The sequence below is a fragment of the Hyaloscypha bicolor genome (genome assembly GCF_002865645.1).
Source record: "Hyaloscypha bicolor E unplaced genomic scaffold K444scaffold_191, whole genome shotgun sequence".
Lineage (NCBI taxonomy): Eukaryota > Fungi > Ascomycota > Leotiomycetes > Helotiales > Hyaloscyphaceae > Hyaloscypha > Hyaloscypha bicolor.
Genome location: NW_020194693.1, coordinates 366186 through 388944, shown reverse-complemented (window position 1 = coordinate 388944; position 22759 = coordinate 366186). Strand labels below are relative to the sequence as shown.

The following is a 22759-nucleotide window of genomic DNA, read 5'->3' as shown; positions in this document are numbered from 1 at the left end:
AGAAATCTTTAGTTCTATTAAGTAATATAATTATAAATATCTCTATTATTTTAGCTATAATAGTAAAGCCTTTAAGGTATTTCTTTATACCTTACTTTTTAACTAATTCTATAATTAAGAGATCTATAAAATAATCTATTTATTTATCTTATAGTAAACATTTCTCCTTAGCTATTATAAATATAATAAGTATTAAATAATACTTATTTTAAAGAGGAAACTCTTTAGATATCTATAAAAACCTCTAAATTATAACTATAAAAGCTCTTTTTAGCTTATTCTAAAAAGTCAGAAATCAAGTTATATTAATAGAATCTTTTTTATAATTAGGTCTTTTACTAGGTCCGTTTACTAGGTTTAAAATACCTCTATAATAAATAATATTAAAATCATATATTATAAGATATATTACCTAATATATTTAATAGCTTTCTAGATACTTTATTTCTATAAAGTATTAGAGGTTATTATAGTTTATAATAACCTTAATTATAAACCTAAATCCTTTAAGGTAATAGTACTAATACTTAAAGGCTTTAATAATTATAAGCAGTTCTTTATTATAGGTACTATAGTTATATTTGGCTCCGGAAAGTTTCCGGAACTAGAATATTACTAGATACTAGTATTTTTTCGGGCTATTACTAGAATTAACTTATTATAAAATAGTACTAGTAATTATGAATTTCAATATATTAGTTTTAATATAAATCTTCTTAGAAAAGTTAAAATAAACTAGAATAAATATTATAATAAAAGCTTTTTTCAAAATCTTAAAGCTTTTAGCTACTTTATTTATTTATATAAAAGAACCGGATTTCCGGCCCTTTTCTATTCTTTTTAAGAGATCTATTAAGCTTATAGTTATCTGAGAATAATAATAAATAAACCTATAATAGAAATTAGTAAATCCAAGAAATACTTAAATATTATAAAATAATTCTAGTTCTAGCTATTTAATAATATTATAAACCCGTTCAGGATTTATATAAATACCTTTTATTCTAATAAGAAAGTCTAAAAATTCGATTTTCTTAATATTAAACTCGTATTTACTAAGTTTATAAAACAGGTTATTTTTATATAGCCTAATAAGTATCTAATAAATATAATTATAGTATTTATCTTTATTTCGGGAATAAATAAGGATATTATTTAAATAAATAATTATAAAATAATCCAGGAGCCCTATAAATATAATATTAATATATATTTGAAATATAGCTAGTATATTAGCCAGTTTAAAAGATATTATAAGATATTTAAAATAGCTATAATAGGTCCTAAAAGCCGTCTTTTACTTATATTTTTTATGAATTCTTATTTAATAATATATATCCTTAAGATCTAGCTTTATAAAGATCTTGGCTTCTTAGAGCTAGTTAAGAGTTTTATTAATAAGAGAAAGCAGATACTAATTCTTAATTATAATTTAATTAAGTCTATAATAATTAATATAAAAATATAGTCCTTTATTTTTCTTAGAAATAAAAAAAATAGATATCTTTACTAGGCTTTTACTAGGCCTTATCTAATATTTATAAAGTATATCCTATAAATACAGATATAATACTTCTAGTTAGGTTTCTAATAAATTATATAAAGGCCTATATAAGACTATATTATTTATATTAATAGAGTATTTAATACTACTAAGATTAGGAAGTTCCAAAGCTTTATTAGAGTTAAAAACCTCTAAAAAGTCTTTATATTTATTATTCCGGAAATAGATAAGTACTTCTAAGGCTTCTTTCCGGAAAGTATTAATTTACTATATTAAAAACTCCTATTTAGTATTACTAGAACTATATAATAAAGTAGAAACCTAGTAATTATTATAAATATATAAAGCCTATTATCTAGAATAGTTATATTTGCCTTTAGTTAAGAATAAGACTTAAGGTACTAGCTCAGGGTACTAGTTAAGCTTCTTACCGAATTCTTTTAATATTAGGATTTTAATATTATTAGGTTATATAAATATATATACTTATTATTTCTTAATATAGTTTATATATTATATAAGAATTACTTTATAAAATTCCATACCGAAAATAAGGCTATAAAAGCTAATATTCTTATATTTATAAAACCGGAGCTTAAAAGAATATATCTTATTATAATTATTTATAATAAATACCTCAAGATTATAAGCTTAATAGACCTTAAATTAGTTCTTATAAAAGATTACAAATTCTTGGTTATATTTAGCTAAGATAATAAAGCCCTGGCTTTAAGTCTAATTATTATTAAGAAAGTTATAATCTGATCTAGTATTACTAAATCTATTATATATTTCTAAGATACTTACTTCTAGCTATATTAATCTTACTTAAATAATTATATAAAGTAATATACCTTTTTTATTATAACTAAAATTATTAATATTTAAGATTTAGTCTTTTCTTTTCTTTATTTTTTAGGAAAGTCTCCTTTAAAATACTCTTTTATAGCTATAGTATTAACCTGCTTCTATAGATACCTTAACTCTTTTATAGTTTTGGCCTTATTAAGGTTCTACCGAGCCTATTTAATATACTTAGAATACTTTATATTTCCTGAAAAGTATTCTTTCTATTTATAAGTCTAATAAACTATATCTGAAGTAGAACTAGTACTTTATTAAGGCTTTAAAGAGATTAAAGTATTACCTAAGGATTTCTTATATAATTTTCGGAATTTATTCTTTCTTTTTTAATAGCTTTATAAATCAGAATTTACTAAATCAGGGTTTTTGGGAGTAGAGTTACCCTTACTAAACTTCTCCGTTTTTACTTTTCTTAATTTAGAATAAGTAGTATACTCTACTTTCTAAGCTTTCTCAAGCTACTCGGAAATAAATACTGCCTTATCTCCTAAAAGAATAAATATAAGTATCTAATAAGTCTTATAATCAGACAAAATAGTATTAAAAGTCCGGATCTGGTCTCTCTTAAAGTATAAGTCCTAGTTAATTTCGAGACTAATTATCCGAATATATAACTCGGTAACTATCTTATTATTCTTCTAATAAAGATCTCGGAATTCCTTAAAGGTATCTTATTAACGGGTTTAAGGTATTTAGAATATATTAGCCAAATAGGCCTTGAATTACTCCTAATAAATCTTATATAATAATAGGCTTTACTTTATTATAGCCTCCTAAGTATTATAAGATTCGTCCCTAAAGGCACTTGTAATAGAGTTAACTCTAGAAGAATATTTATTATAAGTCTAAAATTAGATCCTAAAGACCGCTTTTTAGGAGAATATAAATATTCTCTATTTCTTAAGGAATTTTTTATAATATAAGTCAGGTATCCGGACCTTAAAAAGCTTCTCTCGGTCCAAATACATCTTCAGGATATTATATAGTAGCTCCTAATAAATAGTATTAAGATTACTTTTAAAGCTTATTATATTAGGAAAAAGGGTAGGTTCCAACCCCATTTCAGGAAGTTTCCTAATAAGAATTACCGAGAAAGATAGAATAAACTTATAAATAGAGTTTCTATAAGATATAGTAAACCGTAAGGTATCCCTAAGGATATCCTTATATTACTCTAATTATAGGATATATTAGTTAATTACATCTACTAATTCTTGCTTTTATTAGAGTACTTCGACTTTAGTATACAAGCCCTATTCTATAGCTTGGGCGGTAGTAACTCGGATATTAATCTCGGTATCTTAATTATTACCGGGATTATTTACATTATTATTACTGGCTTTCGGAGGCTCCTGAGAGGCCCTGTTAAAAGTATTAGACAAGTCTTTACTATTACCCGTATTAGGGTTAATCTATTTGACTTCCTCTATAGAAATAGCTTTGGTAAGGAATTATATATTTCGTAGATTTCGAGATATAATTACTTATTAAACTACCTTCTTTAAAGATAGAGAGATTAGCTTATAAGATATTTATTAGTAGGTAATAAGATAATAGAATAAATTAGTATATTATAAAACTATAGTATTAAATTCAGTATAGAACTAATCTCTGTTTCTCTTATAAGGTCCAGGGAAGCCCCTTCTAAATAGAAGGCCCTGATAGTATATATATAATTAGTAATTTATAAGCCTAATATATATAATATAAATAGTGGTTAGTTGGGATATTAAAGAGCTACTAAACTCCCTAATTAATACCCGCAATATCCGAGGTTCATTATATGCCCTTAAGTTATATACAACCCTATATATATTATACTCTCCTTTTTCTCTTTAACTTAGTATTCTTAATATATAGGATTCTCTCGGATTTTTAAGCCTTTAACTATTGCCTTAATTCCGCCGTTATAACTTTTAATAATTAAGAATTAAAATATAAGAAAATTTTAATTATTAGAGTTATTATATATTTTATTAATAAGTATTATAAGAATATAATACATTTAATTAGTTTACTAGAGCTTTTAGGCTATTAGAAAGCTAGTATTAGTATATTGCTTTATTTTATTATCTCTATTATTTTTCTTATTATTTATTAAAGCCTTTATATTATTATAATATTATTAATTTATAAAAGTAATATAGTACTATTCAGGCGTTTCTAAGTAATTCTAGCTAATAAAAGGGCTTTGGCCAAATTTTAATTTACTTTTAAGATTATATAACTAATCTTTCTTTATAAATTAAATAATAGTTATATTATTTCTCCTTTAATAATTTAATATTACTAGAACTAATCTTAGCTATTTTATATTTAATAATAATACTATATTTATTAAGCTAGTAAAAACTATAAAATTTAACTTAAAAATCAAGAGATTATATTATATAAAATATATATTAAATCTAATTACTAAAATATATTTATATAAATAAGATATATCTGATTTTAAAAAGCAATTTAAGAAATAAGAACTTAGTAGTTATAAGAAGATATAGAGAAATTAAAGAAAGCTTAAAAAGCTTTATAATTTAGTAGCTTATATTATAGTATTTGAAAAGTAATTAAAGCTATTTATAGCCTTATAATTAACTAAAAATATTAGAAATATAATAGAAAAGAAATAGAAACTTATACTAGATAAGAATATATATTGAAATATAATATATTTTATAATTTATTATATTTTAAAACTAAAATAAGTCCTTATTATATATATAATATAATTTCGAAAAGATGTCTATTGGATTATTGCTACCGTTAGTACCAGGGCATCCTCAAACCAAACCAACCTTTCTGAATCAACAGGTCCTACCATCTCACAAGTTCTACTTTCGTGTTTTCCGGGAAGCAGAAGGGCAATAATATGATTGCCTATGGTAGACATTTACGGACACTAGAGTTTGACTATTAGCCAATTTGCTCGAACCTCTGCTGGCAGATATTCTGGGCCTATGTCCCGCCACGTCGGACCGATGTTGATGCTACCATTCTCTCCAAACAGCTGGGCAAAAGTAGAATTTGAGTCTTCCTACAGCAACTCCTATTGAACCTCAGACGCTTGCTTTACCGGCCCACCAAGGACCAAAGTCCCGCTTCTCACTCTCCCAAGCGGATCATCTATAGACATTGGTTGAACAACGCAACTGATAAAATCCGTCGCAAAAGGCTAGCTCGTTCCACCCGCAAGTAAGAACTTTATATTGCCATCCACAGCACCCCGGGACCACGATGACGCCTGGTATTCCTTTTGCCTCTCATATGGAATGCGTTTCGGAATCATTGGATCAACTTTCCAACGCAGCAATCGCAGAATTTCATGGCTCCAACAAACTCGCAAAATACTGGCCCCTTGTGTGACATTGAATCCTCTTGACAATACCCGAAAGTGCTGGTAGCTTGTCGCTCTCATTTGTGAGGAACTGAGCGGTGCAATATCCGTGGCCACCCTTACCAAAGAAGATATGGATCCCCTAAGAAACTAGATAAGTGATAAATCTAAGGGCGAAAGGTGAGGTACGCACTTCTGTCTGTTCAGAGGCGGGGTTCCGCACTCCCGTCTGAGTGGATTTTATATTCTGTACCAAAACTGATATACCGGCGAGAAAGCAGACACTACTGAAATGTCCAAGCTTGGTGATTCATAGGTGTGATCTGGGTTAATTTCGAAGGAAGTTTCCAGTGTTGATATAGGTGATAAGGGAGCACTCCATTCGTGCAAGAAGCTGTAGATGCCGCTGAAGTATTAAAAGTGGCATTGCCATAAATCTAGTCCATTTTTAACGCGTTGCTCATCCAATCCTGTTCGGATGCCTGGATTACGCGAAGGACATCGATCCAAAGATACCTAATGCCGAGCCTCTTAGTCATGTATATGGATTCTCTGAGCGTCGTCGGTAGTGAGCGTAGTGGTATACTTGCTCGGCGTTCATGTTTGTTGGAGCTGGACCACTGGTGGTTACAACGAAAACTCCTACATCCTCGCCCCAGCCTCACGAAAGTGCAACGTAGCTACCTCCTTGTGTTCAATCATCTTCCGGGACTTACAGAAAGGACTCACAAACATCACTAGCCTCGCCAACATCCAGAACACGAGAAGCGAGGGCGTTTGAGGAGACATTTTGCAATCGGTAGGTGACGGCACGCATTGTTTAAGTAATTCTCGAGCGCGCTCAATAACTTCACAACAGAGACATCGGTGGATTGGGAGGTGGCTTTCGATCGTGCAACCATCATGCCTGGCCCCGAGGACTGTTGAATTGTCGAAGGAGGTACTCATTCCGTTGAAGTTGTATAATGTGCACCAAGAGTGTAGAAAAGCTGGCTGTAACTGGAGAGGATGGCCAGCTGATCAGCAAGCGATGCATTAAGTCCGACGCCTTGTGAGGCTGTACTGCGACGCATTGTGGCAACCCTGTGCCAGAGGAAGGGCTGCACATTGCCGAGTGAAAATTGCCGTACGAGTAACGCCCGGCACATTTAATTCTTATCGCTCTCTGTAGTGTTGTGTAACCAAGACCAAAAGGGAGGCGATTCAAGGGCCTCTGAACCAGGCGGGGTTTTGCTACCTTGCCTATGTAGCGTCTGTAATAAGAAGTGAAGTGATAGGCACTGTACTGAGTTGCCTAATTGCATAAGTTCAAAAAGAATTCTACTTAAGGTATCTCCAAACTCGCTAAATTGACATTGCAAAACATCTCCCCTATCCCAAAATCCTTAAACTCCTATCACAATGCTTTTCACCATCTTCTCACAAATCATGTACATCCCCTCTTAAGCCCAGCATTGGGCCCCTGATGACTCGCAACCTTCTCCTTCCTCTGTCTCGGTGCCCAAGCCATCGGATTATAATCCCTGCTCTTCTTCTTCGCCGGCTCCACCTCATCGCTCCTCCACTCCTTCTTGCTCCTCTTCCTCTCTCCTTTCGCACCCTCAGCATCTACTTCAATAGCCTTCACACATCCATCTTGCCATGTCTCTTTCTCTTCGCCCGCACGCCTAGGCCGCGCAGCTGCTTCGACGAAACTGGGTGATGTTCGTTCTGAGGATACCAGTTTGGCATAGAGTGAAGTTGGAGATCGTGGTGTGGTGGCGATAAGGGTTGATTCACCGCCTAGAGGATTTACAAACGGTGTTTCCGCCTTTTGACTTTCGTGGAAGGGGAGCTGCAGCGTTTGAGAGGGGTCGATTCGGTGGCAAGGGAGGTGGGTCGGAGATGGAAGTTTTGCTGGCGAGAGCGGAATTGAAGGAGTTCTTTCTACTCGAACTCTGGCCTCGTTGGCTTGGTATTCGGAGGTGTTCATTTTGTTGTTTGGTGTGGATGTGGTTGGTTTTGAGTTGTCACTGAGATTGGTGGAGAGGGTAGTCAAGAGTTGCATTGCAAGAAAACTTGGCTATTGGAGTTGGAAAAGTAGAGAAAGTTGGTATATTAATCCCTGGTGAATGTATGCCGAGATTGGGAATAAGTTCCACTCATCTTGAGGTGGTCGGCGGATAAGTATTTGTTGTGTCCAGGTCGAAAGAGCCTGGATGTGAGCCTGCATGCACTGCCTCGCTAAGCTTCCAGGGGCAAATTTAGCCCGCCAAATGCCTCAACTCCGCCTCACATCACATCCTCTGGCTGCGAACACTGCCGCGCCAACTAGATCTCCACATTAGCTGGATGGGTGGTCCTTCTGTGGGTATTGGAGGTTAAGGAATTTGGTGGCTCGGGTTGTTTCGCCCGACAGCATTGCCACAACCTCAGGCTGTGCTTGTATGTGCTGATAGCCGACTACGTTTAAGAGCGGCCAGAATACGATGCAGAGAGCGAGAGTACCGCATGGTTTGAAAAACGATGGTAAGATATAGCCAGACAGCGGGATTTGAACAACGCCTAGCTCGGGACGAGCAGCTCCTCCACTCGATCTCATGACTTCCAACCCAAAGTCGCAGTTTCTCAATGAGATTGAGTCTTGTAGAGCCTCTTGAAATTCGTTGAGCAGATCAAAAATCTGCCCCAATGCTCATTGAAGACGCTGCTGTAATTTTGAAGTCGAGTGGTGAAGATTATCCCAGAATCAAGTCGATTTCGTTCTTCTCCATGCCGTTCCAAGCATCCTTCAATACACGGCCCAGCCTTTTTCGATAAGCAACACTGTTTTCCCATTCAATCCAGAGGACGCAACAAAGTTCTCCTACTATCAAACTTGATGGGTCATCGTCTTCCGGGGCGTCAGGTGATGGCCACAACCAATACCGGCAGTGAAGTCATGCTCGCCTTGCCTGACCTTTGCATCGTACCGCCCCCCGTTAGATAGCGACCAGTTCAAACCAGTACCTGCAGGGGGCTCAATATAGTTTGAAATGCCGAGATTGAGGCCCAGAGGCCCAATCCAGATGCAATCGTTGTTTTGGAGTATAGCGCTGACGGATTGAGGTAGTCCCAGCAATGATAGAGTGTAAGCCGAAGTACAAGCACCCTTCAAATAATAACGGGTAGTACGGTAGAGAGGATACTGTACCGTACGTAGATAACGTGAGGGACTTTGCTATCTGGGATGGGTAATGGATAGGCAGCTGTAGAGCTTGAGTCCTCATTGACGCTGTAAAACAAGCCCTTCTTCCACCACCCCGAGGGCATGGGTAAAGTGGGGTCAGTGAGGTATTTGACATATTGCAGGCTGGAAAGATTTATTGAAAATTTCTCGTCCCACGCGTGTCCCCGAGTATATTTTACCGTTGGGGCAGCTGGGAGAGCCAGCCCCCCTCGCGCATGCCATCTTTCGAAATGTGCTGAGCGGAACATGAGATGGCCGAAAATCATCTTCCCAGGCGCTGGTCATTATCGCGCCTTCCCACCCTGCTCTTGCCCAGCTAGATGGATTCTCTCTGTCCGTGGAATTGCGACGCCTTTGCGTAGGCTCCCTTGGTTGCCAAAGAAGGGACACATCAAAATAAAAATCCCGGTTCCCGAAAATGGAGACCTCATTGCGGATACTAAACTGGTGATGGCAGGCAAGGCGTCATCCGAATATGTCAACTTACGTCTGCTATGATCATTTACCAAGGCAACATATTGTCGTACATGAGGCGTAGCAAAAAAATTCGATTCGAGTTGCCACGGACTAATGTTTTCAAGTCGGCTGGCGGGTGCGGGATTGTCGACAGTAATGTTTCGTGCCACGCGGTTTTGTTGCATTCCCACGTTGCCAATTGGTATTGAAACATAAGCTCCCGAGGTGAGAAAAGCATTTCCTGGAAACTGACGAGGTGAAGTGACCCCTTGAATCCCGCGGAGGCTGCGGTTGGCATCCCATCCATTTCCAGAAAGAATAGCCTTCACGTATGCGTTGGCGTATATTCCAGCCATGGCCTAAATTTGGTCATGTTTTGACTCAGCATCATTCTGGATGACGCAAAGGAAATCAACCCATAGATAGGGAATGCCGAGTAGATCGACAAGATTGATGGGGTCTCGAATTATCCTGGGATTTCATCTCGGCGAGCTGCGAGGGAGTTTTCCTCTTTCAAGTTGCCGAGACTACGAAGGTACCTTTTTTGTCTTCAATGTTTTCAAACCTTCCTAGAAGTAGCCCAAGCAAGCGATCGGCAGTTTTGACCTCCACAGTGCACCTCTTCCGCACATCAATAAAAAGCAGATTTGGTCTTTCGATATGGGGCGAATCCTTTCCAAAGGGCCTATAGCATCGTGAAGTCTGCTGCATGATCTTCGAAGAACAGGTAGGAATGTGCTTGAGAATGCTGTGGTGTGACCTTTCAGAGTACTTGATAAGGGTTTATATAACTATCTGATAAACAAGATTGACGAGGATAGACATGCTCGTGATGCAGCAAAAAGCGATGGGCAGCAGCATGGCCGAGATTGCTGAGCCCGAGATTCGATTTAGTTGAGGCTCTCCAAATCTTTCGGGTTATGATCATCGCCAATTAGTCGATCAAAACCAAATAAAAGATAACGAAATACTGTCATGCGTGAGTGTAGAAGATGTACAGGACGATCGATTGCGCTAAGTCATTGCCAGATTGCTTGATCTTTAGATACAGAGTTTCATTTTTGGTCACCCAGAATCCTCATCTCACCTTATGCCGGTTGGTCGCTGAGTCCAATATTTGACGCAACCTAGACTGGAAACACCATGTCCAGATTCACGCTGAGGCGCAACACAATTCTGGTCAAAATGTGAGCCTTTTATCTCTATCGCAACCTGGTGGTTGAAGCAATATCTTACCTGGCACAGTCCATCCTTTTTCTTCAACACGAAAGAGCTTCTCTTCAGCTCGTAAGGAAACCAACCAATCTGGAAAGCGTGGTATTTCTTGTCGTGGTAGTTAACTTTCCATTCCGCACGGAGATCTTTCTCAAACATTTTCCAATTACTCTCAGGTGCCTCTCAGATGATGAAACGTTCTTCGATATCCGCGACACCCGCCCTTTCTGCTGGAGTTTTCGCGAACATGTCTTCCCTTGATACAATGGCAAAAAGCTGAGGTACGTGGTCCGAAGTAAACTGATGGCTTCGACCCAAGGCATTTCTTGCGTTCGAGAGCGTGTCCACAATCACTGCCCGCACGTGGAACTCAATGAAATATTGGTAAGTTGACTCGTACCTAAGACATCACCTTACAGCGAAGGACTGCAAAGATGGCACTGAAAGCAATTCTATGTCGTCCTAAGTCGCTTTATAGTACTGAGTACAACTTCGTGTCTCTAACCGTTGGATCCGTCCCGTCGTCCTTGGATAGTGCTTGAGCAACAGCCTCCGGCCTTTGATGTCGCGATTCAGAGACAATGCGTCGATGGAATGGTTAATGTGAATTGCTGGTAGTCCGTGCTCGTGGAATGACAGCGTATAGTTTTCTAGAAAGATTCCACGTGATTCCATTGACTGGGGTTGGAAGACATGAGGGCAAACGAGGAAGTATATGTGGTTGTACCTTGTTAGATGCACCTTGTTCAATTGAAGTGTGAGTCCTCCGTGCCCTGGTTTTCAGCGCCCAGAAGCGCCCTGGCGCCCAGCCTCGACTTCGAGAAGCCTCAGCTCTTTGTAGCACCGAAATTGATTAGATCGGATCTTTCCCAAGTTACTGTATCAGCGAAAGACACAAGCGCGGCTATTTTTGAGTCATGATTAGTGAAAGAGCTCGAAAGCTGCAGAATTCAAGATTGGATGTCGTCGAAGTCCAGTCGAGTCATGTGGCCTAGTTCACTCTCTTGGCGGCTGTCCAATGACGCGTTTACCGCGCCACCGCAACCACACTTCACTCCACTTCCTTTCTCTAACCTCGAAACATTGTTCACCGCAACGCAAACCTCGACATCACACTCCATTGGCGCCACTTGTTGCACTCGAGCGACCACAATACGATCTGGAAAGCAAAATAACTTAGCAGCTACCAACCTCCGCGCCACACCATTCATCTCGACGCTTGGAACACAACTATGGAGAGCACTAGGAATTGGCAGCAGAAAACACTATCGACATTCCCTCTATTCTCTCGCCTCCCAGTTGAGATTCGCAACCAGATATGGAAGACCTCACTTGCTCCTCGAATTGTGAAATGGATGCGAATGGAGGACGAGAATATCTTCGAAGTTCCATCGAAAACACTCCCCCTTCTCAGCGTCAACCGCGAATCTCGCGAGGCGGCATTCTTCTATGGCGAATATCGAAAGGTGTCTGCAGACCCAAGAACAATGTATTTCAGTCCAATCATAGATTATTTACTCTTTGATCCTGGCTGGATTGATCTTGTTGGCCATGCCAACGTTAGCAGACTAGACCCCATCAACACACTTCTTCCCGAACTCAGTAACATTCGAAACATCATGGTGCATCCAAACTACACTGAGGAACGCAAGATACCGACAGCACTGTTCGAAAACCTACGCTCCCTGCAACGCGTGTTGGTAGCCGTAGATGAGAAGATGATTGGCGCCCAGAGAAAACACATGGTCGCCACGGTTTACGACATCGACAAATACTTTATGTTCACGGCCAAGCAGCGTATACCAGATATCAAAAGACCTTATATTGCTGTCGGATGTGTTGGCTGGGTTGGGGCTGAACGGCATAGATGGCACCACCCCAGTGAGGATCATCGACGGCTTGTAGCCGTGTTTGACAACGAGGACCAAATGGCTGAGCATGCGGTCTCGCTGCGGGATGAGGAATGGAAATATGTTCAAGAACGCTTTAAGAAAGGACGGCCGAACTCCATTCTTAAATTCCGTCAAACAACTGGCGATTCGGGACGTCAATCCTTAAGCAGTTCCTTGGGATCCAGTGCTGCCCAACCTCCTTCTTACTCAGAGCCTCCCATAATGCAAGTAACGGACTCGGCAGAAGCCGAATCCTCAACTCAAGACGGAACTTTATATGCAAGAAACAAAAGGCCGCGAGTGGATGGAGATTTTCAAGGGCTTCAAACTGTGAACTCAGAGAGCGATGAAGAGCTTCCTGGATATGATCAAATTAGCTGATTTCTGCAAGGCGGGACTGCTTTTCGTCGAAACTCAATTCTCGCCTTACCTGTCTACGGCTTCAATCTTTCTTCAGTTGTTGGAGACCAGCCTTTCCCAGACTAGGTTAGATGGGGTCAGTCTCATAACAACTCTAGCACGGCCTCTCAATCAAACCCATTGTATCGATGACTGTGGTACAATGGCAATTCTCGCTCATCAATGTGAAGCGGTCTTGTCATCTCGGACCACGTGCGCGCCCATTCACACTACACTTAAAGACGCGACGGGAAGGCAACTCTACCTCGCGACAAACTTCGCTTCCCCAGAACGACACCACTCCAAAATCGTTTCCACGACCGAGAATCAACCACCCGCGATTCCACGTCTTCCTACCTTTGATGTACGCAAGGTAGTTCAACAATTCCGAGAGGTTACAGAGTCCCGCCAACAATCCTCAAATGACTGCAAGCTAACAACCTTGCTTCGCATTCGAATGTCCCCCACCAGGACGGCGTTGACCACGGACGAAGCCACGCACAGCTGTACCTCAGAAGAGCTTTCCGACTCGAACGATCCTTCCCAACATCGACTCAATACTTTGACATGTTTCGGCAAGCTTGCCATTGAGCTCCGAACAATCATATGGCGATTCTCTCTCCCAAGACAACGCAAGGTCCACGTCAATACTCGCATAAATTTGGATACTTCGGGTAAATTCCACCTGTTCTCCAAGTCGCACTCCCGATCTTCGTCCATCTTCTGGGTCAATCGTGACAGTCGCGCTATTGCCTTGAAGCACTATCGGGCTCTCCTTCAAGATAGCAGCAACCCGAGACGGAAGACTTAATTTCATCTCGCGTCCGATATTGTCGCCTTCCCCGATCTCCATCCGTTGAGAGAGGGCAACTTGCATTTGAAAGCTTCACCCAGATTTTTGGCCACATTCGAGGAGGTGCATTCGCTGGAGCTACATCAAATGTGGTGGAGTGGTTTCAGAACCTTCATCACAGGTCTAGGAGTCGAGTAGAGTATCGATATTTGGAACATGGATATCGTGAACTTCGAAGGAGTAACGGTCGTCCCGGTATATTTCAAAGGCCGCGATGAGCTTTCCACTGTGCTAGATACGGATGATCCTGGATTACCTTCAGATCCCGAACGCTATCCGGATTGTAAGGACAGTCTCCGATGTTTGTTATAACGAAGGCGAACGCGAATCCCAAATTCAAGATACCAGAGATCATCGTTATCGTCCCTGAAGATACAACTGAACTGAAGGAGCGTGATAGCGGAACTGATGATGAATATGAATCTGGCGATGAACAAGATGGAGAGCAAGATGATGAGCAAGGTGATGGATCTTCTCATTCAGATGAATCAGAAGAAGCTGACGGATATGACGAGTGACGCGGGGATTCCCTTTGCCAAACCGCAGTGGGGCGTGGCCTAGGTTCTGGAGGCACCATTTCGGCCAGGTGCAAGATAACTCCGGTGGTGTGTCAACTCGCCACCGACTCACTACACGAATCTTCTCCCGGGCGACTTTCCCGCAATGCACAGCTTCCGGTTCGGATCAGAGATACTCAATCTAGCGGTTCGATTAATTAACCATCTCAGTGGTCAGGAAAAGCAAGACTTGGCCAGATGTTTTGCGTGCCAAATTTGGGAAGTGAACGAGCTGTTGACACGTGACTGACAAATAAATTGAAGAGCTCAAAGTTGAGCACTAACTATTCATTGTGTGCTCTGCAGTTTGACATCAATTCTCATTATACTGTATCTTAACCCCCAAGACTCCATTCTGACCACTAAGCCCGTATCTACAACAGCCGTGACCCCCACACCCCCTAGACGAGCACGCCAGAAAATCCCCGAATGATGAAAACACCAGGCGCTCGCTTGTGCAGGAGAGACAGGGGCACAACAACGTTCTATTCGACACACCACGGCAGCCCATGCCTTCCGATCTCAGACCTTGCCCATCTGTTCAAGGCGTCATTCCTTTAATTCACATCTCACTTATATTCAGAGAGAACTAAATATAAAGGTGTTGCCAGCTCTCCATGAGGGCTTTGGCGTCGGGCAAGGATGCCATCAATAAGAACTCAATCCCAATGCATCGTTTCACAGGCCCGCGGTATCAGCGTGTCGCGTCCGAAGCGCCCGAAAGTGCCAGAGGCTCTGTGCTTCCAGGTGGCGAGGAGGAGGATGACAAAGCCTCTGATAATGACTTCCTTGATCTCCCTGATTTTGAAGAGGGGATTAAGGATGATGACCCAGTCAAGTCAACACTGCGGGGCAGAAAGGGAAAACAGAGAGCGTTAGGACCCCCAGGTGCCGAAAAACGCTTCTGGTTCCAGAGGTCGAAGGCCTCTTACGATCCGGGCGCAATAGCTACTCAGCCATCTGTCTTCGATGACCTTGACACACTGGAAGAATACAGACCGCCGGAGGAGTGGGAGAATATCCATCGTTTTGATCCGGATGAGAGATGGACTTGGGGTGAGGAGCACAACTTGATTCGGAAAATTGATAGGAGGATTATGATTTTTGCGGCGGTTATGTTTATGGCGTTGGAGCTGGACAGGTCAAACATTTCTCAGGCGTTGACGGATAACTTTCTGGAAGATTTGGGGATGAATACAAACGGTAAATTTTCATTACTTTTGAGGCTTGTATGAAGGTAGACTGACTAAGACAGATTACAATCTTGGAAACACGGCATTCAAGCTAGCTTTCCTATGTGCGGAACTACCTTCTCAGTTGGTTGCCAAGTGGATTGGTCCAGATATTTGGATTCCTACGCAAATGGCAGTGTGGTCAATCGTTGGATCAGCTCAGTACTACCTCAAAGGAAGGACTTCGTTCTTGGTCTGTCGAGCACTACTCGGAATGCTTCAAGGCGGTTTCATACCCGAAGTAAGAGTTCTCCTATCTTTCAGCTCAACATACCTGACATTCAATCAGATAATCCTATATCTTTCATACTTCTACAAACACCACGAACTCTCCTTAAGGCTCGGTTTCTTCTGGACAGCATCCACTCTGGCTGACGTCCTCGGCGCCTTCCTCGCCTTCGGGATCCTTCATATGCGCGGTGTCGAAGGGCAATCTGGCTGGCGCTGGCTCTTCCTCATCGAAGTCAAGTTCCTCTCTTCTCCCCTTCTTAACAGATAAACTCACAACATTTCAGGGACTCCTCACTCTCATCGTCGGTCTCTTTGCCTACGTCCTCATGCCCTCCTCACCCACCACAACTTCCGGTTGGTTCCGCGGGCAAAAAGGCTGGTTCACCGAACGCGAAGAGAAGATAATGGTAAACCGCATCATCCGTGAAGATCCCTCCAAGTCCTCGATGCACAACAGGGAACCCCTGACTCCAAAGCTCCTCTGGCAAAGTATCAAAGACTTCGACCTCTGGCCGATTTATATCCTTGGCTTGAGTTTTCAGACACCCATGTCCACTCCATCGAATTATTTGACATTGTCGCTAAAAGGTTTAGGCTTCGGTACATTTAAGACGAACCTTCTAGTCATTCCGAGTAAAGTGTTTCATGTCATTGCCATGCTGGGCCTTACTTATGCGGGTGAAGTATTTGGAGAACTCACTTTTACTGCCCTAATCGGTCAGATTTGGGCTTTTCCTTTCCTGTTGTTTATCAACCTGTTTGATATAAATGAGATCAACAAGTGGCTAGCTTGGATCGTTATGACTATCTTGCTTTCGTACCCAAACGGTAAACCTCCAATCCCCTCCTTCCTCCTCGGATTTTAGTTCCGTAACTAACACTTACATACAGCACATCCAATACAAGTAGGCTGGAATTCCAGGAACTCAAACACCGTCCGCTCACGAACCGTCTCCGCTGCCCTCTACAACATGTGCGTGCAAACCTCCGGCATAATCGCCGCAAACATCTACCAAGCAGACGACGCGCCGCGCTACAAGCGCGGAAACCACATCCTGCTTTCCATCCTGGTGCTTAACATATTTCTGTATCTGGGGACTAAGCTGTATTATGTAAAAAGAAATGCATATCGAGAGAGGGTTTGGGGTGCAATGAGTGCAGAGGAGAGATTGCAGTATTTGGCCACAACGAGTGATGAGGGGAATAAGAGGCTGGATTTTAGGTTTACACATTAGAGGAATGGGAATCGGTGATTTACCTGAATTCTCATCCTACAAAAACTGACTAGAATCGGAAGCGTGCTATAAGTTGTGATCTTAACGAAAGAAAAATTTCAGGCATGCGACGAGAAGAGAGAAAGGAGCGAAAGAAATATCCATCTGGAATACGGGGAAGGAATTTATAGACTATCTGTTGCAGTGCTATTGCAGTACGATCTCTCTTTTGGGCGCAGCGCGATCGCTCTGCTTAGTTAGGCTTTATGCACCTATATTCTGGAGTTCTGACACTTCACCTGAGCTCTTTTACTAGAAATTCAACTCCCTACTCTGCTTTATTTACGTGCATTAAGAACGAAAGCGATCAGCGAGCGTTTGTTAATTAGGGCAATGCAGGGATCAGAGAACGTTGTCTATTCTACTAAAAACGAGTCATCCAATAAACCAGAAGAGAGAAAAGGAAAGCAATTGAAGCAGAGAAGACCACCTCTTGTCCATATTTGTTGGGTGAAATATGAAGGCCATATCTATGGACTATGAACTTGTCTTCTGGTCCCACCTGAGGAAACTTCTGATTAGCTCGCAGTCCAGCAACCGTATGCGACTGAGGAACCCACAGATCCAAGAAAAGCTTCCACAAGATTGAGAACAACAGTCCTTGCAGGCCATTGCACAGGATCCGCGTCTTGAGTCCACGGCCAAAAAGTCCGATCACTCCGTCATCGAGGATTATCAATCTCGCAGCCTCAGCTATTTGTCGTCAGTGAAAATCCAGGGGAGCAGCGCGGGATAAGCACTAACCATAAGACACTTTGGTGTCATTGACCTGCCGGTAGGTTTTCACAACTCTCAAGGAGTTGGAGACTGAATCTGACACGACAGATGCGGCGAAACCAATGAAGGCCTGACGGAGAAGCCATAGGAGTATCTGATGGTCCTTCGATACCTCAGGGAGGTTTTCAGATAGGAAGTTATACTGTTACGCTTGGAATTTAGTTCTACTCCGGTTTTAAGAGGAAGAGGCTGGGCGTACAGTAGCAAACCATGGGTAATGTCCCACGAAGGTAGCAGCGGCAGTAGCAATTGCACCCCACCACAAGCTTCCGATTCCGTTCGTCTTGATGCGCTGACAGAGTAGAGCAGTTCCGCTGGCACCTTGCACCTGAAGGGTGGTCTTGAGGGTGTCAATTGGCGTGAGGATAATTCGGAAAGCCGCAGCGCTGGGACAACCAATATCAGCTCGCGAATCGCATGCAGGGATTAGGTCAAGATCCTACCATAGAGATGCAAATATTGTCTGGATAGGTGTTGGCAAGTCTTTCAAATACGAATTTGAATGAAGCAACGCAAGAATTCCGGCATTGGCTGCCGTGTCTCCGAATCTTGAAACAGGTCCTAGATTATCAATTGATTTGCAATTGAACTCTGATCAGAAAGCTCACCTTGGATCAATGCGGCACCAAGACCTTGATAGTATCTCAAATATCCTCCGTTTTCATAGAGTGTCTTGGCTGCTGTTGTGAAAGACGTTCCAAAGCGATATTGGTAATTCATGATCGTGCGAAGTGGCTAAAGAATGGTTCAGTTCTAGTTAAGAGACGATGGAGTATCAATACCATCAGAAGTAAAACTTGTAGAACCATAGCTGCTGCTCCACTCAGGCCACCTCCGAGGGCTCTCTTGAGAGCCGCTCCCAAGTCAAACTGTAAATGAAATGTTAGGTTGACTGAACGCTTCCAGGTCTCGTGTCTTGGTACTTGCATTGACATCGGAGCCAGCATCAATCCATCCCTTGATAAATACCGCAAGGATGAAAGCTGCTACAATCACCCAAAAGATCCTCCAAAAGTACCAGCGAGCCCATGTTGGCTCTAGCTGCTTTGGGTCCAGCTCTTGTTCTTCACTCGTCAGCTCATCATTAATAAGCAGCGGCGTCTCTTCATCGACAGCTGCTGTCCGGTTCTCCGTATCGACGTCGCCTTCGTGAGCCATGGTGTTGATTTAGGTATAATTGAATGATGAAGAGGTGGTAGTCCATTCACCCAAGACTACAAGCTCGGGATGAATTACTAATGATGAACCGCGATGATGTGCTCACCCACTCTTGAAACGCTATTGCCGTTAAAGCCGTCTTTTGCCAAGGATGATGCTTAGTAATGAGGGATGGGAGATGTTGGAGATTAAGCGAGAGTGAAAAAAGGGGGTGGGGCATGGCTTCAGGGGCTGGTCCAAAGTTGAGAATTCAGCTTCAAAGAAAAGTTGCTACAAAACTTCGAATTGAAGAAAACTTGGATACTCTGAGAGGATAGAGTGGACGCTTCAAACTGTTGATTGGTTGAGGCCATGTCACGGGAAATTAGAAGAACAAGGGCAAGTATGAGGGAGCATAGAGGCGAAACGTTGCATAGCAATAGTGAAGTGAAAGTATTATTCCTTTGATCTTCGCATTCGTAAACCTTAGTATTTCTTCTTCCATTAGCCCTCACTGCTTCGCCCGTTTCCCTCTTGCGTATTTGTATATATATCCAGCGTAGTAAATATTTACGTCTGCTCGCTAAATGAGAAAAACAGACGTGAGAGATTGCTCAAGAAGTTGGCAAAAAGACAAAAGAATCACCAAGCCCGGAATTATGGAAACTGTAGTCTTGGTGGCCAGAAACTTTGCATGTTTACTGAATGGAAATCTCTAGCAGCAAGATCGCTTAAAAGACCCACCCAAGTTTTCTGCCAGAGCGTGACAGAAATCAACGAGTTGGCTCAGCCCGCCAATTCTCCCTTTCGCCTTCGTCAACTTCAAAACTGCAACCTTCCGCGACTATCAAAGCCTCAACATCCACCTTCTCTACCCGTAACCTTGATTCCTGCTGCATCGCTGATGGGACACCCATCTCACGATCTCTCCGCCAGCAGCTTCGCAGAGCGAGACATCGCAGTCATGGAGCCCAGCCATGCTGAAGATGCGCCATCACTCGGTTATCTTTCCGCATCGAGCAGTCAGTCTATCTTTAGAATTCTTCGACTTGAGTAAGTGTGTCCTTTAAAGGCACTGAGTGTTCCGGAAGTCTTGGGGCAATGAGGAGTTTTCTCGGGTCTGGCTGATCAGAGAATGTTAACACCAAACATAAGCCCCTGATCCAGATACCAACTTGCTCCTTCAACCATTAGTAACCTTTATACTTTTCAAGAAGCTACCTATCAATATCCGCCTCTGGATTTGGAACTTGTGTTTGACGTGCGCTCGACTTGTCAGGTTGTCCTTCTACCGCGAGCGGAAGAGACTCTTGAAGCAACCGATTACACTTCAGATCAACCACGACAGCGGCTTGTCACTTTACGACACTCCCATCTCCTGACGCAGGAACGTTCGAGTCTCTTGGAACTTGAATTCAAACCTTTGCGCGTGTTGCTTTTCGATCCCGCAGTTGATACCGTCGCTTCTGACATTAAAATAGGCTCCCGGATGTCCGGCAGACACTGCAATAATGAAGAAAGCATACTCCTGGCATAATCACTGAGACTGGATTCTTTTAAGTGGAATAAAACAGCTTGTATTTCAGCACTTGCTACTGGACAGTGGGTATATGAAGAACTGTGGACGGGAAACCACTATATCACGGCCCACTACTTCCAGCAACTAGATAAGTTGCACTTGAGGTTGGCTTACTCATGTTTTAACAGAAGCCACCCAGTGGAATGGGCAGAATATTGCCGGAATCAGGTGCTTGGATATTTTGAGAGACGGGTGTTCGCGACCCCAAGTGCCCGATCCCGGAGATTCTTTTTCAAATGGAAGATAAAGGCAGAGCCTGCCAAGATTCTACAACAGTGAGTGGTAGAATGGTGCAAATAACCTATCTCATTTTTATCGGTTCTTGGGCCTGCTCATCTAGAGCAAATTTTTGGAAGAAGGCACTGTTGCTGCTGGTTTGGGTCTCGGAATTCGGGCAACGTCAATCTTCTTAGCATGTTGTGGCCTGTAACATGGACACAACCACGTAGAGAGAAGACTACTGAATGGCACAAGGAATTGTTGGAAGCATATTTTGAGAAACGAAATAAGAAGTTCCCTGAGACCAAGATCCATAAGATAGTTTGTTTCACTCCTGTACTTGCTAAAGAGTTTGATAAGTGGTGATTATTGGGGGTGGGAATATAAGAATGGCCTAGTTGCTGCTTGGGGGGAGGATAATAGGGTAATTGTGTATTCGTCTTTTTCGTAGTCTACAGAATATTCCACACAGTAGAGAGTATAGGGAGTTCGAAAGACGAATCCATATTGAGTTCAGCTCTCAGAAATTTCAAGATGTTCCTCGCGTATTCCTCGGCAACTCCAAACTCCACAACATAACATAACAATATCCTTCCCACTGACAAACCTAGGAGCTGTCAGTATTCTTCTCGCAATCAGCAATCGAGATTTACAACATCATCGACACAATGGCAGGTCGTTCAAGTCAGACATCAGGAGACGCTGGCGACAGCAAATCAGCCACAAAACAAAACCTAGGTGAAGCTGCAGGTCACAACGTACCCCTCCGTCGCTCAGCTAGAATTGCGAAATGAACCACTTTACCTCTTCATACCGAGTCTCATATTTCTCAAGAACGCCATCGTCTAACTGGAGACGGTGATGAGGTAGCCACACTCCAAGAACCAATATTCAAGCTGTTCCCCAAGCTGCCCATCGAACTTCGATTGCGCATCTGGCGATTCACCTTTCGTCCCCGCCAAGTATTCAAATTGCTTGTGATAGAATCATCCTTCTTAATAAGAAAGACCCCACTTGCTCGGCCAATACAGCTTCCCCCTTCGTTAACCGCGAACCTTACGAGACAACCGCCTTCTCTTCCGTAGCAACTCTACCGCAATATACTTCAACCCCATGATATAATCCAATCTCAAGAACGCGTAGAGCGCCGACCAATTTGGCTTGTTCACATATTATGGAGGAATCGTCGACCACATTAAGCACAACACATTCTACAGGTTCCACGGGGCGCTGGACCCCTGCTCCTGTCGAGGAACAAGGAGAATAGAATATACACTTTCACCAGTGCAAGGCGGTGGAGAAGCTCACTTTGGTGTTCCCCATCCTGGTTAATGGCAATGTAACACAGAATCGCAAAGCAGAGATGGAGCAATATCTGGAGAGAAATAAGAAGTTGGTCCCTCATTGTTGCAAGGTTCCACAGCTCCTCTGCTTTTGGGATGGAGAAGACAATTTCTGAAATCTCAGGAACCGAGAGAGCGAGCAGTGGCTTGGATTGCCAGGGAAACACCCGAGGGGAGAGACCTGGTTCGGATTATTCTGAATGCACTACAGAAGGTACGCATGATGGAGTTGCCTGAATAAATACAAACTCATCACTTCAATATTTCTTACACTTCAACACTCGATGTTCGATGAATTTCATTTGCAAAATCCCATATTTGGGTATATGGAGTACTTCGGACCCAAACCTCTGGGTTAGCAAAGGAGTTTTCGGGTACCGCTGCTGTGTAGCAGCAATTTATACAGCGTTTGCCTCTAAAATGCTGCAGGTACGCAGCGGCTGGAGCAGATTCGGTTTCCCTAAGCGAGCCTTCCTAATTTATTGTTCCAGGCCGCCTTTCCCAGGTTCTTCTTCACCTTTCCTCCAACATAGACGGAAGGAAGCTGCACTCCGTTGCATCTACCTTCTGCGGACACTCTTTTCCTTCCATCCACCATCTTCTCCACCATCTTCTCCATCATCTTCTCCATCTTTCTCTCTCTTGCCTCGACATCTCAATTTTCCGAGATTCTTGTCAAACGGTT

At 42.0% G+C, this 22759-nt stretch overlaps 8 protein-coding genes across 8 annotated transcripts; 3 read left to right on the top strand and 5 right to left on the bottom strand.

The window, feature by feature from the left end:
• Positions 1-6089: 6089 nt before the first annotated feature.
• K444DRAFT_296672 (uncharacterized protein) lies at positions 6090-6610 on the bottom strand (the record flags this gene model as incomplete). The annotated part of the gene is made up of 1 exon (XM_024871688.1): positions 6090-6610. A coding segment is annotated over one exon (266 nt), but the record flags the coding sequence as incomplete, so codon positions are not given.
• K444DRAFT_549253 (uncharacterized protein) lies at positions 6140-6334 on the bottom strand (the record flags this gene model as incomplete). Its single annotated transcript, XM_024876439.1, has 1 exon — positions 6140-6334. A coding segment is annotated over one exon (195 nt), but the record flags the coding sequence as incomplete, so codon positions are not given.
• A 201-nt stretch (positions 6611-6811) lies between the features above and the next one.
• Positions 6812-7822, bottom strand: K444DRAFT_622841 (uncharacterized protein). The gene has a single exon (XM_024882178.1). It carries the CDS (start codon positions 7747-7749, stop codon positions 7129-7131), a length of 621 nt encoding a protein of 206 aa, XP_024726175.1. The 5' UTR covers positions 7750-7822; the 3' UTR covers positions 6812-7128.
• A 1372-nt stretch (positions 7823-9194) lies between these two features.
• Positions 9195-9722, bottom strand: K444DRAFT_638774 (uncharacterized protein; the record flags this gene model as incomplete). Its single annotated transcript, XM_024884303.1, has 2 exons — positions 9195-9349; positions 9398-9722. 2 exons carry the CDS (start codon positions 9720-9722, stop codon positions 9195-9197), a joined length of 480 nt encoding a protein of 159 aa, XP_024726174.1.
• A 1894-nt stretch (positions 9723-11616) lies between these two features.
• On the top strand, positions 11617-12938 carry K444DRAFT_296587 (uncharacterized protein). The gene has a single exon (XM_024871686.1). The coding sequence runs from the start codon at positions 11814-11816 to the stop codon at positions 12852-12854; it is 1041 nt and encodes a 346-aa protein (XP_024726173.1). The 5' UTR covers positions 11617-11813; the 3' UTR covers positions 12855-12938.
• Positions 12553-13854, top strand: K444DRAFT_296624 (uncharacterized protein). Its single transcript, XM_024871687.1, has one exon. The coding sequence runs from the start codon at positions 12820-12822 to the stop codon at positions 13681-13683; it is 864 nt and encodes a 287-aa protein (XP_024726172.1). The 5' UTR covers positions 12553-12819; the 3' UTR covers positions 13684-13854.
• A 1096-nt stretch (positions 13855-14950) lies between these two features.
• Positions 14951-16980, top strand: K444DRAFT_549091 (MFS general substrate transporter; the record flags this gene model as incomplete). The annotated part of the gene is made up of 5 exons (XM_024876423.1): positions 14951-15485; positions 15538-15755; positions 15804-15977; positions 16030-16573; positions 16637-16980. The coding sequence occupies 5 exons, from the start codon at positions 14951-14953 to the stop codon at positions 16978-16980; spliced, it is 1815 nt and encodes a 604-aa protein (XP_024726171.1).
• A 357-nt stretch (positions 16981-17337) lies between these two features.
• Positions 17338-18967, bottom strand: K444DRAFT_622837 (mitochondrial carrier). The gene is made up of 8 exons (XM_024882177.1): positions 18724-18967; positions 18579-18665; positions 18405-18531; positions 18240-18357; positions 17996-18182; positions 17764-17938; positions 17580-17712; positions 17338-17521 (listed from the first exon to the last, which is right to left on the bottom strand). The coding sequence occupies exons 1-8, from the start codon at positions 18952-18954 to the stop codon at positions 17497-17499; spliced, it is 1083 nt and encodes a 360-aa protein (XP_024726170.1). The 5' UTR covers positions 18955-18967; the 3' UTR covers positions 17338-17496.
• Positions 18968-22759: the final 3792 nt, after the last annotated feature.